This window comes from Temnothorax curvispinosus, unplaced genomic scaffold, assembly GCF_003070985.1.
Source record: "Temnothorax curvispinosus isolate PA1 unplaced genomic scaffold, ASM307098v1 QBEX01014279.1, whole genome shotgun sequence".
Classification (NCBI taxonomy): domain Eukaryota; kingdom Metazoa; phylum Arthropoda; class Insecta; order Hymenoptera; family Formicidae; genus Temnothorax; species Temnothorax curvispinosus.
Window position 1 is genome coordinate 1 of NW_020224059.1, and position 20,185 is coordinate 20,185.

At 41.7% G+C, this 20,185-nt stretch overlaps 1 protein-coding gene across 1 annotated transcript; it reads right to left on the reverse strand.

Annotated features, from left to right (window-relative positions):
* Nucleotides 1-9: 9 nt before the first annotated feature.
* LOC112464536 (innexin shaking-B) lies at nucleotides 10-19,862 on the reverse strand. The gene is made up of 6 exons (XM_025031582.1): nucleotides 19,796-19,862; nucleotides 11,269-12,736; nucleotides 3,196-3,415; nucleotides 1,737-2,026; nucleotides 1,210-1,463; nucleotides 10-276 (listed from the first exon to the last, which is right to left on the reverse strand). The coding sequence occupies exons 2-5, from the start codon at nucleotides 11,629-11,631 to the stop codon at nucleotides 1,215-1,217; spliced, it is 1,122 nt and encodes a 373-aa protein (XP_024887350.1). The 5' UTR covers nucleotides 11,632-12,736; nucleotides 19,796-19,862; the 3' UTR covers nucleotides 10-276; nucleotides 1,210-1,214.
* Nucleotides 19,863-20,185: the final 323 nt, after the last annotated feature.

A 20,185-nucleotide genomic window follows, 5' to 3' on the forward strand; every position in this document is an offset into this window, starting at 1 on the left:
TCCGCGGGCGCGTCTACGGCATCCAGCTATCGCTGTCGCATCGCCTCGAGTTCGACGAGCAACAATCGGCGGAAAGGAAAAACGCGTCTCTTCGCGAGACCGGGCCCGCGGATCCCCGTGGAAGACCCGTCGGTTCGTCTTCTCAGGCTCCGGCTGCGATCGCAGGTCCCGCGTCGTCCCCGGACGCGTCGGCGACCGCGCGATGCGGATGGTCGAGGGCAGGACTGCGGCAGCGGCAGCGGCGGCGAATCGAACGTGCCGACCCTCCGAGGCAACCTACAACAATAATCGTCCGACTCATGGCGCGCATGAAGCGATTGGGTAGATTGTATCGGACACGCTCAATTGATCTATGGACATCGCGCCGGGACACGCGTCTCCGGGCTGCTTACGTTATGGCAGGTGAAATCGTGAGCGCGCACGTGCCCGACGCGCATCGTTTTCTTACGAGGCGGCTCGCGTAGATCGTCCGAGATACTTGCCGTTACGTTGCTAAACAATACTGATGGCGCGCTTTCGAAGCGAAATCACTTTGGACTGGAACTCATACCGCGTTTCGGAATGGAAATATCAATGATATTTAAAAAGTATATAAGCTACGATATTTTTCAGAATTCTCTTGGAATCGTTTCATAAATTTGGAATCATTCTGTGAACTAAAATAATAATTCACGAACCATATGCATAACTCGTTAAAAATAATCGGTATTACTTCGTATTAATTTCCTTCCAAATCCAAATCCTTCAATCCGTGCTTATTCAAAGAATGCGTATATTATTGGATAGAATATGTATTGAAGTTGAATAAATTTGAATAAAGTTGAATAAAATTTTATAACCAAGCGCAACGGCGACTGTGAAACACACATTCTATTTCTTTAACTCTGTAAAAAATTACGTGCTTATTTTTTGCATACTGACAAAAATATCGCACTTGTACTTTCTGTATAAAATTAACATTTTTGTGAGCACGATACCGCGGTAATTCCGTTTCGCGATTCAGATAATGCCGGTAATAGAAGCAAATCCGCCTAACACGACGATACGAGCGCTATCCGCGAGCACGTATAAGTAATATCACGTAGGCAGATGTGTACGCCGACGATCGCTCAAGAATTCAATACGTTTCTAAATGCCAGTGTCATAAAGAGCAAGTTGTTCAACCGGACACCTACGCGAGCGCGAACGAGAACAAGGGAAGACGCTCACCTCGATCAGGCTTCTTGAAGCTCGCCCTTCACTCCCGGTACGCCGTGGTGATGCCTCGAGGCGAGCTTGTTCGCCAATTCGTGCATCACGTCTCGGTATATCACGGTGTCCAAATTCTCACCCAGCATGTAGAGGAGAAACCAATCGCCGACCTTGCTGCGACGCACTATGGTCTCCACGGCGTCCCTCCGTACCAAACGAAACCTCATTCGCAACAGGTAGACCCTCGTGCGCGGCGAAAATATTATTAGGATCTGCGGGGCAAATAGCAAATTACGTTGCAAGAAAAAAAAGAGCTTAACTGCATTGTTACATTAATTATTATGGGTTACAATTTTGTAATCGGAAGATGTAACAAAAGTACGAATATTATTTTATCATCCAGACGATAATAGACTTAAAAAATTGAGAAGTTCAAGTGGCATGCTTAAATAAAAAGTATCGATTGCGAGACAAATTGTATTTTTCGCAGATATTATTTGTAAGATACAAAATACCGAAGGTATTTTTTTCCCGAGATTACTGACCCTATATAAAACCGTAAAGAAACTGAGCACGCCGAGGAAAAGGAACCAGAACCACAGAAAGACATAGATCTTCTCGTTCACGACGTTCAGAGGCAGTATGCAGACGGCGTCGTGTCTCTCGACCTCTCCGCTGACGCCGTACTTGTAGAAGGTGCACTTGGTCATTCGTGGAAAGACGTAAATCATTGGGTCCACTCGGTCCTCCTGATCGGATTCGAGGAATCTGAGCACGTCGATGCCAAAGGTCAAAAAGGCGCCGTCGAAGAAGCGGTTCATCAGAAACATCTGACCTGCGACAATGTGCTCGTTGCTTTACAATTTTCCGTTACCCCCGTCTGTCTTTATCTCGAAGGAACTTCGACAGTCGCTTATAAAAACTATCCATAATATGTTTTAGCTTGAAAATATTAAATCATGATATTGAGATAATAATATCGAATCATAACTTCGCATTTAATCAAATTATACGATATGTATTAGATATACATATATTTTTATATAGCTTTCATAGTTGATTGATTCACACGTGTGAACGATTATATTCTCATACACGTTTACGTTGATAATCATATCACATTGCAATTGGAACGCGATAGACATCGAATAAAATTGACGAGCTATCTCATAGCAAATCGGGTAGTCGAGTTCGCAAGCGGTTGGCCAGCTGTATCGCTGCCAACTTGTACCGTGAATCATTCATTCATTCGCCGCTCATTATACGGCATTCATTTTTCTTATAACGCGCGTTTGTAAAATTAACGCGGACGAGCTAGTCTAGAAATAGCTCGTTGAATTCCATTATTATCCTTTCTATGAAAATGATTGCATTGTTGCGCATTGCACAATCTTGAAAATTTGTTAACGTAGTTAAAATGCTTCACGTCCATAAAGAAATTTAATTTTTGTGTCGTTTAGGTGTATATATAAATGCTTGCACGAATTTTGAGATTACTTAATCAAGACTGACATAAACATGAATATTTCTTGACGCTTTAAAGATATTTGACGCTCGGCAGATATTTAATTGTTTAATTTTTTATCACGGCGTCTTTATCTGCTCTCTTGATATTATCGACGAAACAAGGTAAAAAATATAAAATAATGGAATATATATTTTTTAAACATTTATTCAATGTATGTATATCTATAGTAACGTAACAACGTAAAATAACAACAAGAATTCTACTTCTTAATCTCATCTGCGCGGGCACATGCATCTTGAAAGCAGCGAAAGTGAAACGCTTTTAAATACCATTATTCTTAACCGCGTAACTGGTTTATGTTTATCGATCGTAAACGGAAGATACGCGGTGACGTTCGCTGCCTAACGGGTCCGCAAATTCCGGAATTCGCTCGTGTTACGACATCACGACGGGAACGTACTCCTCGTTGTTGATCGAGGAGCTCAAACATTGACTCGACGCGGACCGAAAAAAAAGAAGGAGGGTGGGCTACTCACCGACCACATTCAGCAGCGCGAGGACCTCGCATAGGTAGTACCTGTAAGCCCACCAATTGTGAAAGCGAAGGTTCTCCCAGAGGTAGTCGAGCAGCATTTTCTTCTTTTGCTTTTTCTCCACCTCGGAGCAGAGTCCGATGTCGAGATCCATCATAAGGGCATGAATCTTGCCACCCTCCCAGCCCTTCCAGAGCCAGCGCGGGGTATAAAAGAGGATCGCCTGCGAGCAAAGTGCCGAGTGAATAAATACGCCGACGAATCGGCCAATCGGCTGATATATTACGGGGAGTTCTGTGGGAGGCGGATCTCTACTTACGTACCAGTGCATAACCGACCGCGATAGCACGCGAAGGGAGTTATCATTATTGTATCTCGCGCCCGATAATTGCTGATTAAAACAATGCACGGGGGCCGCTCGCACGTATGCGAATGAAATCCTATTTTATGAATTTTTGGCCGTTAAGTCTGGTTAGCCGCACCTCCTTTCGAAAGGCGGAGAGTATGTCGCAAGCTTAATTATTTCATATCGTTATTGCTATTTATCACGATTAGGCATCTGGGTGTTGTACGAAATTACATACCGCCCATTACTCATAATGTAATTGCGCTGTAACGAATTAACGGCAAAATTTAATTTGCAATTAACTAACTTATTAGTTACGTTACTTCACTGGACTTTTAACAGCCTGACACTCTTTTTTCATAACTCGGTTATAAATTAAGAATTAACGCTTAACGTACGATAACATTTAACATAGATCACGCAACATATTACTGTCGGAAGACTCGAGTCCATCGTCAAGTTTTATCGCACGCGATCTTTATCGCGATATTTTATTAACTTCCTGTAATATTTTTATTTGATAATATCTCAGAATACATGGCAGATTAATAGTCGTGCCTGGAGGGGTAATCCGAGCTAATTGAATCGAGGCAATCTTATCTCACATTAGAAATTTCCGAAGCGATGTCAATGCACTTATCGAGACCACGATGTGGGAGTAAACCCTTTCTCACGGTATATAAAGCTTTCTGGCTTATCGCCAGGGGCCTCGGGTCGTGCTTGCCGTAGTACGCGATCGAATATAGATACGTATACGCTCGTCGCGCGTTACCCCCTTACAACGTGTTGGCGAGTGTTCAGAAAATTCGAGCTAAATTGCAATTTACGGAAAGCTCGGATGATTGTTAATGAAAGTACGTGCTTAAGACGTGCGTCGGAACTTTAATGGGTTTCCCAAAACGTACTTTCCGACGAGCCACATTGTTTCTGAGAAGCGCAGAAACGACTTATTATTTTGGCTTGGAGACAAATGACGGTGCAAAATGACGGTATAATTTTGTTGCAGAGAATACTAAGCGGTCCCCCTGTATAATAATTGCGTAATATTGTGCAAATTCTATGTATATAAAATCTGTTATAAAGTCTATATAAAGTACAATTCAGTAAACCGGAGTAAAATTATATAATATAAACGATAATTTATTTACGACAACTTTTAAAATAATAAGCTTTTTAAAAAGTACTTTAATACCTGCATTAGTACCTATACCTATAAGCCGAAAAAGTCACGGCAACAAATGGCAGGAAGTTAAACTACTCTCTTATAAAGTTTTGCAAAAATGAATTATATGGATTATATAAAAATGTATTGAATGTTATATAACTCGTTCAATAACCTTAATGTACGATGATTTACGCATCGGCGACAGGATTTTTCAGAATGGGTGGTCTGACCTCGCTCTTGACGAGATTACGAAGAAACATAAAATAAACGCGCATGTCAGACCGATTGTACGATTCGCAGCTTTTAGTATTATCGCGGGAGAACGCCTGCGTTGTAAAGAGAAAAGGAAAATGCGTGACCGAAAATAGATCTGTGTGCTTCTCTTCTTCTCTCTTCCCTTGCTCCAGCTAGGATCGAACTGCGACCACATTTGCTGCCCCGCTGGAAGGACATTTATATCTCGAATCCCTTTCAATGTTCAAACTTGTAGATTTGCATAAATTCCTTTAGATATGCAAATAGGCTCAAACACATCGATGATTACGCATTTGCTGTTTGCTCTTTTTATACAATAATACAAAATGAAATAAAATGAAAGTAACGTCGTAATTAATTCTCCGTAGACTTTCAATAAATCATATAATGCTCATATATTTAAGAAAAACAAACAAATTGTATCTGAGCTTGAGAATGCTATAAGATATTCTATAAGATATATTTTTAGTTGTAATGGAACTTTTGCAGAGGGATGAAAAGGTCGTTATAAGGATATTTTTCTTATACAATGGAAGTCTAATAACCATAATTCAAAATTAGACGTGTAATAAGACGAATGGAACGAATTTATGTACGAATATATACTTATAACGAAAAATATTTATTTGAGAGAAGGAATCGTGTATATTTCGCCATGATTCCCGGCCGATGCGTAGCATCTATGTGTCACGTTTGCCTCGAATAAATTTATTTAAAACAAGGCTTAAAACATTCGAGAAGAAAGAAACGAAGAAGGAAGAAGACGGGACAAAGAAGTGTACTTTTAACGTGCGTAAAAATAAGTGTAACGTAAAATATAACTAATTTTTCAAGCTATTAAATATAAATTTATATATGTAATCAACAGAAAGCGTGTTTTACTAAATTTTATGAAATGTTTTTATTAAAATGCATTGTTATATTGTTTATTTTATAACTATTATCGAAAATTACTTATTTGAACAAAACAATTTATTTGGAAAACTTTCTATGTACCTAAATTTATTTTGCAGCTTGTTGTCTTGTGAATAAGAATTTCTTTCAAAGTGTTATTAATTTTGCAGGGAGATGTAAAATCTTTATAAGACTGAAAGGCTAGTTTTTTGAAACCATCCGTATACTACGTCACGTTTTCAATTTTATTAAACGTTAATCATGTTAGCGGTGTGCTTTGTCAATTTATTAGCGGTATATGTTATGGATGTTTTGTGTCAAACGTTGTTTAGAAAACACATTCAGATACGCAGCAATCAATTGCAAAATAAAAGGCGGATGCGCGATTAATCTAAGAGCGAGAGAGTTGTAGGAACATCGGACGTATAAATAGAGGATAGTGACTCAAGAAAAAGAACGATATTGTACGTGCGCGAAGACGAGTAATGCTTGAGGTATGGGAGGCGGAGGTATGATCAAAGATAGCATCGAAGGTACATATGCATTTTAAAGGCGCAACTATCTGTAACCTGTATTTATGTATTGACGTTATGAACAAGGATTATCAATCATAGATAAACGAATACACGCATTTGCCGATCGTATAGTCGTATACTGCTCATCGATACTGATTCATTCCTGCATTTTCTGAACTGTCTTAATTTAGATATGAACATTCGATCGCTTTCGCATGTTTCGTCATGTAAATAACTTTTCGCTTTTTCATATATTGTATAAAATTAAAGGCGCTCGAAGATTTAAATGTTAATCGATGTCCAAAGAGTCATATAATTTGCAAGAAGGATATTTCACGCATAGGGATAAATAAAAAATGATATTTATTATGAAAATTTCTAATATTCTTTAATCCAGTCGTTGACTGTTAGCATTTACTACAGAGAAAAGGGTAATTACAAAATAAAATTTAATAAAAGATAAGAAAAGAGATGAAAAATAGAGAAGAGGGTATAACGAAAGGTCGACAGAGATGCGAAAGGACGATAAGAGATCATTGCTTCTTACTTGCAGTAGCAAGAGGAAGATAACCCACTGATAGTATTTGTGCTGCTTGATCAGCGGGTGGGGCGCATGGCCGTGCCCTCCCTCGCCCTTGGTGTTTGACACCCCGGGGTAAGGCACGGCTTGACCGATGCTCATGTTGAACGCGCGTACCACGCTGTACGTGGTGTGAAGCCAGCAGAAGGTCTCCAGCACGGCCTTGTCCACGGCCGTAGTGGCTTCGCAGTGTATCGGCGAGCCGGAGATACTTTTACAGGCGAGGGTGAGGCAACCGGCCAGCAGCACCGCCACCGTGGCGCGATAATGCAACCGAAATATCATCGAGTCCTCGGCGATCCTGTGCACCTTGAAGAGCGATCGAATCGAGCCAAACAAATCGATCATTTTGAGCATCAGCGTCATGTTAAACAGATGGGGATCGGGGGAGAGTGACTTTGCTCAAGTCGCTTGGCAATCCCTCTCGCGACGTCTCCGTCCTTTTTGTCCTCTTCGTCGTTTTCTTTCACCAGCGAGCTGACTCTATTTTTGCACGGAGTAGTCTCGATCCCATTGGAAGTCCTTTGAACAAACTGCACGATGTTGAATCGCTTTTAGTCTTTCCTGGCTCATTTGAATATCTCGAGGCTCGAGGTAGCAATATCGAATAAAAGTGTAATTTTTATACTGGTTTATACATCTCTCTATCGTTGATGCGAATTTTAATTTTATATCTAAGTTGATTTTGTCGGATCCGAACTTCTGTTTTACTATTAAAGAAGCAGGGACGCCATTATCGCTTCAATTAAAACGTCGAAAATAGATACGGAGTAAATCGTTGGAAGAGCACAATTGCAATCGTACAAGTGGACCACCCGCGTAGTTCTCTTCGTGCTCTCTACGAGTCTTGAGATTGGACTAAAGGCGTAGTGTACACTGTATGCATTTTGTGGACATACAAACCGTCGTAAAAATCACATGGTACTGTTTACTTTCCTGACTTCCCTTTAATTTGCTTTAACTCCCTTCGTTTATTCTTCTCACTTCAATTCTCTCTTATTTTTTTGTCTTTCATATTTGAATAAAATATTAGTCTTCGAGCTTTAATGCTCTCTCCCTTATATGTAACACGTGCTGATTTCTTCTCATCTTTATAGTTGTATCAATGAAAAGAATTGACGCAGTTCGCCATATGTATTTTTTTACAGGTTTCATCCTTAAAAATGCCTTTACAAATTACAAGGCTGTTTTATAAACATGCAAGATCATGAAAACTACCTACAAACACTATTTATTCATCACTTTATTTAATTTTTAATAGAAAACTATTGTTTATATTTCTCGCACCTCCAACTGTTCGCACACTTTTATTCTTATTTTTTATTCTTATTTATTGCCGCAGTTAATGCATAATTCCATCCACTTTGTTTTGCGGTAGAATTTAATTTAATCCGAAGTTTAGACGGGACAAAACGGTTACGAAGGAGAAATTAAAAACGATAAACTAAGTTGGAAAAGAAACACGCACGTGAGTCTCGGATACAAGCTGTCAGAAGACTGACCGGACTTGAGAGGCATCCCTTGACCTCGATACTAAACCCATAACTTATATTATCTTGCAAGCGTCTGGGTCAGCATGATCAGCCAAAGGCTGATCGACGAAACATCAAAATGTATTATCCGCAATCTGACATAGTGTCACGCATCTGATATAATGCACGAATAGTTTCACCGAAACTATTTGACATTCAATGTATAAGAAATATGTTTTCAATTTTGTCATTTTGTTGCCAAGTTTGAAACGAGCCCACGAGGTCTAATATTATAGCGAGATTCTGCACATCTCTCCGAAATCATCTATGACAGAATTATGAATATTAATAAAGCTCGGTCACGTCATCGCGCGCGGTGTATATCGCACCGATGACGTTTCTCGAAGGTCAAAATTAAAACGGAAGAAAATTTTGATGCATAGGATACATTGATTGACGTTACATTGACGCGTAAACATTTATAATGCGAGATATTTAGAGCAAACTTTACGTGCGCGTAATTGAATTCGCGCGCGATAACGTATCATGGGAGAAATCTATTTTTGTTCCGAGGTCAAGAAAAGAATATCCGAAAGCAAGGTAATTAATGGCCGTGAGACGTGAGATTTCGTTTCCTAAAATCTTTTTATCTTTCCTCGTTACGTTACATGACGCGACGGTTACATTATCATAAGTATGAGAGCAACGGATTCCTGTAAGCTCATCGCTCTAATTGTATCGCGGATATGGGAGGTAGAAAGCGGTTCGACGATCTCCATCATCGAAAATACGCTTAATCGACCGTATTACGAGTGCGGCGCGCTCCACATATTCCAGGCAACGAAATTAAGCGCGTCATTACCATGTGTAAAAGAACATTTCGGCGGACCAAAATGTGGACACGAAGCCGCATTTGTCGTCACCCCTTTAAACTCTTTCCCCTCCCGGACCCCTCAAAGAATATAGGGAGCGATAAAAAGACGATGAAATCGACACAAGATATTCGCGTTCTGATTAAGAGAACCGGGATTGATCTGCTAGGGTACTCATTAAACCATCCTTTTCGTCGGCTCTTTTAGCCGCGGGATTTCGAGTAATTTCGCAGTCGTTAACGTGATCGTCCAATCAGAGAAACTGAAAAGAATGTTAATTCTTTCGTCCCTAATGTTCTCTGTCAGAGAGATCATCTTTTTTTCGTGTGTGATTTATATCTGAGCTTTTCAATGCTTTTTATAATTTTACAATTTAAACAAAATTTTTAAATAAATAACTATTAATTACGGAAGGATTAAAATAACATTTGTGGTGTACACGTTACGCGATGTAAACGTGGCAAAGAGCAGACGGAATACACGCGTATAACAGGCAGGATAAAATTCATTGTTCGATAAACGGCGAAATTAGCTCAACGATAATTATAGAAATACGTGAGGAGATATATCGACGTAAGGGAATACATCAGTAAAAAAGCAGCGACTACTCGCTGTAAACAGTACAGTTTGCTTTGAGACGCCGGGCGAAAAAACACACGGCGAAGGGAGACGAGGAAATAGAAAGAGAACCTTCGTAGAGGGATAGGCTGTCGTCGACTGAGTTTATTTTGAGACATCAATGCGAGTAGCATGAAAGAAACGCGAGAGCACAAGGAAAATACTACGGATCGCTATTTCAGGTGTTCGCGCCGCGCGCCATTAACCCGTTTCACCCAAACTTTCCTACGAACGATTTTTTTTTTTTTTTCATGAAATAATTAGCTGCGACAGGCGACAGCAAGTGTTCGATACTCGCTTTTTAACGGCAACATTATCGTCTACACTGCGACATTCGTATTTCTTCCGAATAATTTGCATATATGATGTTACTATCGCGCCAAAGCTCACTTATACATATTTTCAAGTTACGTAAATTATGTAATTTATAACGTACGGCGTTGTGTAATGTATGACGCCAATCATGCAACCGTGCGTGGCACACGGTTTAACTTTCCGGGGCCGAAAAGGCGAAGCAGTCCGCGATCGTACGACCGTCTTTGATCGTAATCGTCTTTGATCGAGCGCACGAGGCGACCGCACGAGCAGCCCTCAATGACGAAGTTTAGTGTATTGTTATACTTAAGGTTTCTTTCTTGGCAATGGACTAGATGGTAAGCCTTGAGCGAGCGACGTGTGCAGGTCGCTCGAGGCTCGAGCGCATAAGCAGGAAGGGATTGATGGATGAGTAACGCTTAACGAGTGCAGCGCTAAAAGCACCGGTACGTTTTATGGCCCGTACGCAAAACCGCACATTCGACGCTAAACGTGGGTGCTTGATGTTTCACTTGTCTGATAGACAAGGTGCGCGTTCGCGTTCGCGAAAGGCATCAGTTAGGCATCCGCGCTATTACATTTGGCGTTAAATAGACGCGTATAAATTTTGATGGGATTTTTGAATTACGAATTTCTGCGTAGCCCGGCCAGTTTTGCGTGCGGGCAATGTTTCGATATCCGCACTTGCAAAAACAGCCACGACATATATCACGTTAGTCACACACACTCGCGCAGTCGGCAGCTTGTTATTATTATTCAGCCATCCAAAGCTTTACTTGTTAATAGTATTATTCTGCCATTCAAAATTTTACTCGTTAATATTACACGCATTTACATGCATATATTTATACGTATGCATACATCTATCTTTTCTTATTTTTTTTACGCTTAAATTTAAATGTTCTACTAAATCAAATCAAGATATCTGAATTCTTCGCGCATACTTAATTATTATTAACGATAAATTCACCCGAATACAAGCGGTCGAGGTCAAGAACGCTGAACGAAAAGAAAAACGGCATATATCAATGATCGATCGATTACCTGGAGGAACAGCATGAAGCAGACCCACTGATAGTATCTGTACTCCTTTCGCTCGGTTTCGGGATACGATTTGGAATTGTCGACGCCGGGAAAGGGCACCTCCAGACCTTCTTTCTTTCGGTACGCCGCGGTTATCGTATATGTGCTGTGTATCCAGCAGTATGTGTTCAGGACGTCCTCGGGCAGGTCCTTACTGTGTATGCAGTCGATGGGATTGCCGACGTACTGGCGGGTTGTGACGATCAGGGAGAACGCTATCAGCAGGATCACAGTCAGGCTGTAATGCAAGCGGAAGACGGCGCTGTCGATGTGGATGTGCGAGATTTTTATGAGACTCTTCAGACCGCGAAATATGTCCAGCATTTTGGTATCAGAACGATACCAAAATAAGAGATCGGAGGCCACGCCGGGGCACGGCGGGTCCCCAGAATAACGCTGCCGCAGGACTTCGCGTCCTTCCACGTCGCTCTTTCGTACTTTCTCTATATTTTCTACCGTTCCTGATTTCGAGACCGTTTTTCAGCCGCGTTAAAGTTTCGCTTTTCGTCCACTTTTTCACTTCCGAGCACGGCACGAACCTATAACTTGAAACGAAAGTCCCGAAAACGCGCATGGATCTTGCTAAAAAATGTTAACTGTGTACATTTTCTTATTTCGTTTATACTTCCCAACTTCTGTAGACTTTTTTTTCAAAAAGAGATCTATTTCACTTACTTCATTTTCTTCGATTATTGTCTCTGCGGTCCTTTTTTGGTTTGCAAGAAAATATCTTCCTTTGATCGTCAAAAAATATATTGTACATATTTTATTTGCATCGCATTTTTAATAATCACTGTGGCATTTTTGATAGATCTATATATTCTATCTTTGGTCGATCCTTTGGTTGAACAAAACTGTGTGAAATATTATCTTCTTACGACTTATGCATTATTTAAAATCTTATCCTTAATGCTATAAATACTGTCTTCTTAAGTAGCGACTATTGTTCATCTTTGGCATTAAAATCTTCTGAACAACATTAGCCAGTCTCACATTTCTTCCCGTAAAGAAACGTGGTACAATCCTCTCACCGCTCCGTATCTCTCCTTTTTCTTCGCATTTACTTCGCCTTATTCGACGAATGAGCGATTTTTCTTCGGAAAAGTTTGCCGCACGGACGACGATCCCTCGATCGCCGAATCGCGTTGCGAATGTTGCGATTGGCGCTGACGGGTCTCTTCGAATAATCCGCTATTCCTACGGCAATAGTCCTCCCGCGCATTCTTCTCGTATTCTTACTCACGTTCGTATCGTAGCTTCCAATCTTGACTGTTCGAATACACAGATATTCGGTGTGACACCGTCGGCCTCGGTGACACGCGCAGATTCGCCGATCTCGCGCATCTCCGCGAGTTTTCGATTCGAGGAGCAGGCCGGCGAGAGATGCAGTCTCTTAAAATATCTTATCTCACGATCTCCCTCGGGTATTCTAAAAAGGAGAGTTTTCATTCAGATTCTTACTTTACGGTTCCGCTGTCATTTGCACGAGGTAAAAGTTATACGAAACGATCGCAACCGTACAAGATTGCGCGCTTTGAAATGTTTACACGAGTCCTTCGCGGGTTACCAAAATTTGTACCGCGGTATTCTCGGAAAGTGTCCGCGAAAGCGCGAAAAATCTTTACGACTCGCCCCGCTCGCATGTTTCGTCTCTCGTCTTACGTTTTGATGCCGCAATAAAGTCACCGTAAATCCCTCGCCGTTACTTTTCCCTTTTTTTTTTTAATGTCAAGGGGGAGCGGATATGATTTGTCTTATCGAAAGCCTGACGCTGTCGTCTAATTTGGAAACATCCTCCTTCATAAAGCGATGAGAGTGACGCGTCTCGGAAAATTTCGGAGAAAGCGCACGAAAATATCTGCTCGCGACTCACGTTGCGTTACGATGTTTTCTGCCCGAAAACATAATTAAATTGATCATTATAAGAAAATGTATTATAAAAAAAGAAAACTTTCAATATTAAGGAAAAATCCTCTCTTGCTGACGTTTATTGTTAAATTTTCTCTCTTGCAAAAACTAGTTAAAATAAGTATATTCCTACTTCTGTGCACGTTTTCGAACACAATAAATATTTATTAAATGATACAATTAAATTAATTATTATAAGAAAAGCATACGTTAAAAGGAAGAACTCACAATCAGTATTAAGAAAATACACCCTTCCTTTTGCAAAAATTACTAAAAAGGGAAAGGTTCTCTCGGAGTTTACGAAAAAACCCTTGCTGACATTTATTATTTTCCTTTATTTTATAAGAACTATTAAAATACAGTAAGAATTTTCCTTACTTTTGTGCACATTCTCGAACACAGCAAATATATTTATTGTTGTTCTTGGAAACAGGTAGGGCTTTCAAAATTGACCTGTCAAAAAAGATCGACTTGTCTTCCGTTTCACGCTCCGTAGAGAAGCGATTCAATTTAGTTTCACGCAAGTAAAAGATCCGATTACGCGTTCACCGTAAAAGCCGGATTAATTCTGCCTGACGAATTCGCGAACAAATTCTCATAGTCTCATACATCCAAGTGAGTTCGCGTTATTTCCGATTTTGTTTCCGAACGATTTCGAGATCAAGTATGAGCCGGTGACCGACTATTTTCAAGATAAAGTATTGCCGAGATATGAAACCGTATTTGCTCATGAACTGGCGAAATTATCGCGTGTGCTTCCTCGGGTCGAGGTTAAATCCGAAAACCGGGCTTTATGTTCGCGAAATTTAAACAATTTCCTCAACGAAGAAATACTGTTATGCACGCACTCGACAGCCGCGGCGGTTCTTTGTCGATGTTACGAAAGTATAAGGGTTTTCTTCGACTCGGTGAAGTTGTGTTGTTGGGTCTGTGCCAAGATAGGATGCGCTCGCCGTAACCATTTTAGAGTTGAAACGTTTTTGGGAAAATAAAACATTTTACACTTGTTTCCGCGCCCGCTTGCGCGCGCGGTCCGTCGATGTTTTAACGGGGTGACCGCGTGGAAATGGAAATGAGAAACGTTAAAACGTGCCAAAATTATCGAACGCTTCGAAACGTAAAGAAACAATCTATGTTGGACATTAACGATTTTTTTTTTCCCAGACTAAATTCCGAATAACCCTGATGGTTCTTCTCGCGTGTCATCGGTAGTGCTACATAAATCTCCCCGAGAAAAATCTACGGAAAAATCGAGATAGACTCCACCTGCTTATTAATACCTGCAAAAATATGAAGTGTAAAATCCTACGAACGTATCCAATAAGTCGTGTTTGTATCGCGATTCGCTTATGATACGCGAGCGCATTCTGATTAATCAACTTAAGAGCGTTATAATTTATACATAATCTTAATTTGCATATATAATTATCTCCATATTTTCAGTTTGCGATTTCAGATAGACGAGCGTAAGAACCAATATCAATTCACGTACTTAACTCTCCGTCCTGCCAATTAGCCACCAATTTCCTGCTAAGTCACTGCTGCACAGCGATGGCTGAGCGCAGATAAAGTTAATTCTTGAATATTAGCGTCGCTCCCTCCCTTTCCCCTCCCCCAAAGCGGATATCCGCAGTCCCATCCTTCTTATTTGACTTCGCGGAGATGAGCAACGAACGCGCGCGGCGTAAATACGAGACGCGAACGTAGTCGGGAGAAACTTTTTCCAGATGCGGCTGAGCGATAGGGAGTATCGCGGATGATAAGTGAGACAAGTGGGTACCGGCGGATACACAACGAGCACGGGGGATTGCGAAGTCTCGGCGAAATGCTCGAGGGGCCCCCCCTTCCCCCTCGCTTTATTTATAACCGGCGCGCGATGGGGTCTCTCTCTCGTAATTTTCCCCCCCTCCCCCCGAGTCCCATTAATGCCACGAGCCGGCGGCGGGCTCGGGTAAGCGAGAAACGATCGAAAACTCCGCGGCAATTAACGCACCGGCCACTTCAAAGGCACATCCGCTTTGATACGACCCCCTCCCCCCCTTTTCCCTTGTTCCCCCTCTAACCCCCTAGTTGGCGTATATCGGCGCGTTATGACGCGCCTCACCATCCATTTGTACCGCCGAAAATGAGCCGGGCTAGGCAAGAAATTAGGAGGCCCGTAATGCTGTTTGACGTGCGCGCTATTCTATTTTAGCGTTTACGCATGCGACTGCACTTCGCCGCCACGAGCGAAACCGCCCGGCGGCAAACGGTGCGGATAATGTGGGTAAGCGCTCCTCGGAAATACCTGAGGGCAAAACGAAGCGAGAGAGAGAGAGAGAGAGAGGTGCGCTAAAAGGGACTTACCGGCGTTTTCCGCGCGTCTAGCACTTTTAGGGTGGATTCACACCACCCGGGAGCGAGGGTCGTTCCGGTCAAAAGACAGGATTGTGATTTCAAAATTAGACAGTCCCATAATTCGAACTACGCATTGGATGACTAAAACAGCGTGGCCTTACTTAAATCAATACTTTGAGTAACATTTTATTTCTAACTACCATGTGTGTCGAAATTTATTATTTTAACACAAAACAGTATTATTTTAACTCCATTGTTTCAGTCAAACCAACGACATATTGAGTAGCAGTAGCGCGACCTATATAGGAATAGTTAAAAATTACTCAAATTGAGTATATTTTGACGAATTTAACAATGTAAGCCAGTGACTTGTCTCCGATATGCGACAAAGATTCTGATAAGAAACTGCGTGGCGCGATTTGATCCCGTAACAATAATTCGATACCGTTGTCAGAGATCCGAGAGGAGATTCGTTACGCGGAATCATATCATAACTCGATCCACGATTATCGATGAATATATCGGAATATTTGGAGCAATGTGATCGTTTCGCACAGTGTGAATCGAATAATCGTTTATTGCGTGGGATCGTATCTTGACTTTAACTGTAAACTACTAGACATTTTCTATCGTAATGTTATTTCCAAGAACGTTTAATCGAATCGCAAATGGGATCCGCGCGCACGATCACCTCTGCGGTGTAAATCGAGCCTTAATGCGTCCTGCTCCCTCTCGACCCCTTCGAGCTCATTCAGAATGTTTATCATCCGCGTTCTTTGCGCAATGGTATTAAGTATGGACTATGGCAATGCCATTCCGACTTTTTTAGCCGTTACCCCTTTAAGATGCCATTGCAGACATACCTTGAAAAGCGCTGATGGTAATCGCGCAAAGTCTTTCAGATTGCCGGCATCGCTCGCCGGACTTTATCCGTGATGCTTCTAACAAAAGAAGCCTTTGCAGAAAATCAAGGATACAATCCGATAAGCATCTATGTTATTACGCGAAATGATTTTATTTTTAGAGACAATATATAAATTTCTATACAGAGTAAATTGGGAAACAATATATTTAATTAACGGGTTGCTTGCGAAAGTAATTAAAATTCAAAATTAAATGCAAATTAATAAGTCAACCGGCTTAATATAATCAATAGAAAACAGCCCGCTAAGTTTTTACACGTGTCGTACAGAATGCAAGGCGTTTTAATGGACCGCACCTCGCGAAGATAACACGTGTAGCCTAAATAGCTAAATTAGTCCAGCGTGTCCACTTCTCTCCGCACGTACAAAAATACGAGCCTAATGTACGACTCCGGGGGTACTCTGGGGGTACTTGAAAATTCTTACTGCTCGAGTTGTATAACTCACTGTTAGATTACACAACGTTTGTAACGGCACTTCGGATATTTACTAATGAAGGAACGCGCGAAGAGCGACGGAAGTGATACATCACCGTTAATAGGTGATACTCAAGACAATCGCCGAGGAGAGACCGATATAGAGGACGTTCACGCGCGATCTCGTATAACCGGGATTTGTGAATTAGCGCTGACGCGCTTGTAGTAAACGCGTTTCAAGCGGCGCGGGCGCGGATTTAAATAAAGCGTGCAGCGCGGCGTTATTCGATTAGGATCAGATCGGGCATCGTGCGGGCCGGGCCCGCGTCGTGTCCGCTTTATATCGCGCGCGAATCAAGATATCCGCGATGACGAATGGAGCTCACGACACATTTACAGCCGTTTAAATTGATACAACGGCGAAGATCAACGTATCAACGTGGAAAGGTGGACGAGAAAGCTTTCGACCGCATGTCTCGTCTCGCGTTACGTTCCAACTCGTATATATCTCGTCTCTTTTGACGTAGCGCAACTTTTCGACATTCAAATACTCTCTGTGTGATGATGATGAAGAAGACAGATGAGGAAGCAAATGAAAGTTTTATTGAACAACGTAAATTAGAATTGTAGATATTGTTACACTCGTGGCCGACATTGCACTCGCGGCGATTGCGAGAAACGCGTTATACGCACTTTAATTCGAATGTAATTCAACGAGCGGTAATAAGTCAGGGGGCAAGAAGTAACGGGAGGTTCGACTGAGAGATTTGAGACGTCCGTTTGCTGTGAAGGACCGCGGCGGACACGTTATTGTTCTTTGTTCTATCGTTCGTATATATGTATATGGTAATATGTTCTTCTTTATACTCTTCGGAAGTAATTTTATAATTTCGGTGCTATCAATGTAGAAACATAAAAAACAAAATGTAAATTCAGATAACAGAAGCGTAGTGAGAATGTGTAGCACCCGTGGGTATTCAAGCTCCAAACTTTTATACAAAACAATTTTTCATAAAATTAATAATGATCACGTGTAGATACATATTTTATGTTTTCATATCTAGTCTCATTATCTAAACATCGAATAAAAGGGCATACTAAATATATTTCACGTAAATATAATCTTAAAAATGATTAAATTAATTGAAATCCGATATTAAGGTCAGTAAATTTATTAAATTAATTATTTACTAACCCCAGGTAGCAAAGTGACGTCAAATGACGTCTTAATAACGTCTTAATGACGTCAATAAGACGTCTCTAGACGTCATCTTTGCTACTTGGGAAATGAATATTAATTCTCTCTCTGAATCTTTTACGTGTCATAAATCGTGGTGTCATTATCGTTTCTTTGAAATGATCTTTTTTTATCTTTCGGCACTAAGAAAATCATACAAATGGATTCACATGTCTTTTATGAATTATATATTTGTTGAACTTGGTAATGTGCGTAACTCATGGCAGTTTGAGATATGTGTTATATATCATACGTAGCTTCACTGGCGGATCCTGGAAGGAAAGGTTAAACTCCCTTCTTCCAAATAAAAAGAAATCAGTTTCGCCGGATCTGTTTAAAAAATCTAAATGCATTAAACGTTAAAGCAGGATCAAAAGTTTCACCACGTCCTCATCGTTGATCCTGGAGTAAAAGCTTAGCACGCGTTCTCGTGACTCTTCCCAAAACTTGTTCAAGATTACTTAATCCTGTTTCCCTTTGTTTCCCTTTGTTTCTACTGTTCATTCTCTACGGCTTTATTAAGTGGTGAAAACAGTATAGAGGAATGAGCGTAAAACAGTGATAATGGCATGTCTTTCTTATCCGTCTCCTTCATTTTTTCTGCTCGCACAACTCGCCGAGTCGTAAAGACGAAGCAAAGTTTACTCGATATATCATAAACGAAAATATAAGAAAGAGCGAACTCTTTCGCGCGCGCGCTTTTTCTCTCAGAATATTCCGTACCCGCGATTTCTCGTAAAGCGAGACCGATAGTCTAAACACGGGGCTCCGCGCGAGATGCATGAGACCTTTCGACCGATATTCCAAACACATGCAGAATCCGTGCGGGACGAGACCGTGCTCGGTCGAGTCACTCGTCCAGCATGCTCGCCACGTTCGCGAGCAATGCATCATCGCGAACAAGGGTCGTCCGAAAATATCCGAGGCGGCAATCAGCGATTGAAATCCGCGTAATTTTCGCCGAAACGCGGTTTTTCCGACTTCGCCAAACAGATAAAAACGCCCCTCACGTCGAGGTGTACCTTTCATCAGATCCTCAATCAAGCGAAGCGGATATCCGCGGCGTTGAAATTTAAAATACTTGAAGTTACATTCCTGACGTTGGAGAAATTTTGCAACGTCACGCTATTAAATATTCAGAGGTGAAATTTAAATCAATACTTTGAGTTGAATAACATTTTGTTATTTTTCACCACTATGTGTGTGGAAATTTATTATTTTAACACAAAACAGTATTATTTTCACTTCATTGATTTAGTTAAATTAACGACATATTGAGTGACTATATCTGAAGAATAATTAAAAATGACTCAAATTGAGTGTAATTTGACACTACGAATTTAATAGTGCACATCTCGAGTACGGTAAACGCTAAAAAATCTCGCGCGTCACTTTTCACGTAAATATAATTATAAACAAGTGCGACAATTTCATCCTACACTTGCATTACCGTTCGCCGTATATACGTTCGCTAACGACGTGACGCCGGGATTAGCGTTTATCGCGCACTCGAGACACGCGGATATGCCGTTGCATTAAATCTCTATAATAATCCCTCGTATAACCGCGCGAAGGAAGTTTATCCCGGTGTATCCGTAATCTTCTATAATCTCGCGCGAAGAACAGAGATTTCTCCCCGAGGCACCCGCGGGAAGAAGAGGACCTACGTTTTCCGGTGACAATCCGCGACCGGCTGGAGGGAAAAAGAGAGAGGAAAGCGGAGATCGACTTCATTCTCATGCTTGTCACTCGCGTGGTGCACGCGCGCCGATCGGCGAACCGATCTCTCGGCCTGGCCCGGCGTGGCGCGGCGTCGCGTCGGGAGGATTCTAGCCCGACGACTTCCGGCGGTGAAGCCTGGCTGCGCGTCGCGACGCCGTGGACGACCGGCGGTGGCGGCGATTCGTCATTCCGTCGGCGCGATCAGTGAGATCAGTCGCGGTCGTTCGTCGCTGACCAACGATTCCGTCGCCGTCGCGACGCGACGGTCGGTCGACCGTCGACGGATGAGCGACAGATCAGCCGCGATGAATCGCGGTGGCCGCGGCGCGATCGCG

Bases quoted from the DNA above. Each gene is read 5' to 3' on its own strand.
- LOC112464536 (XM_025031582.1), bottom strand. From the start codon at position 11,631: ATGCTGGACATATTTCGCGGTCTGAAGAGTCTCATAAAAATCTCGCAC. The intron at 3,416-11,268 runs GTAATCGATCGA...CTTTGCTCGCAG, and splicing joins GCTTCATGCTGTTCCTCCAG to GCGATCCTCTTTTATACCCC. The intron at 1,464-1,736 runs GTCAGTAATCTC...TTTGCCCCGCAG, and splicing joins TCTTTACGGTTTTATATAGG to ATCCTAATAATATTTTCGCC.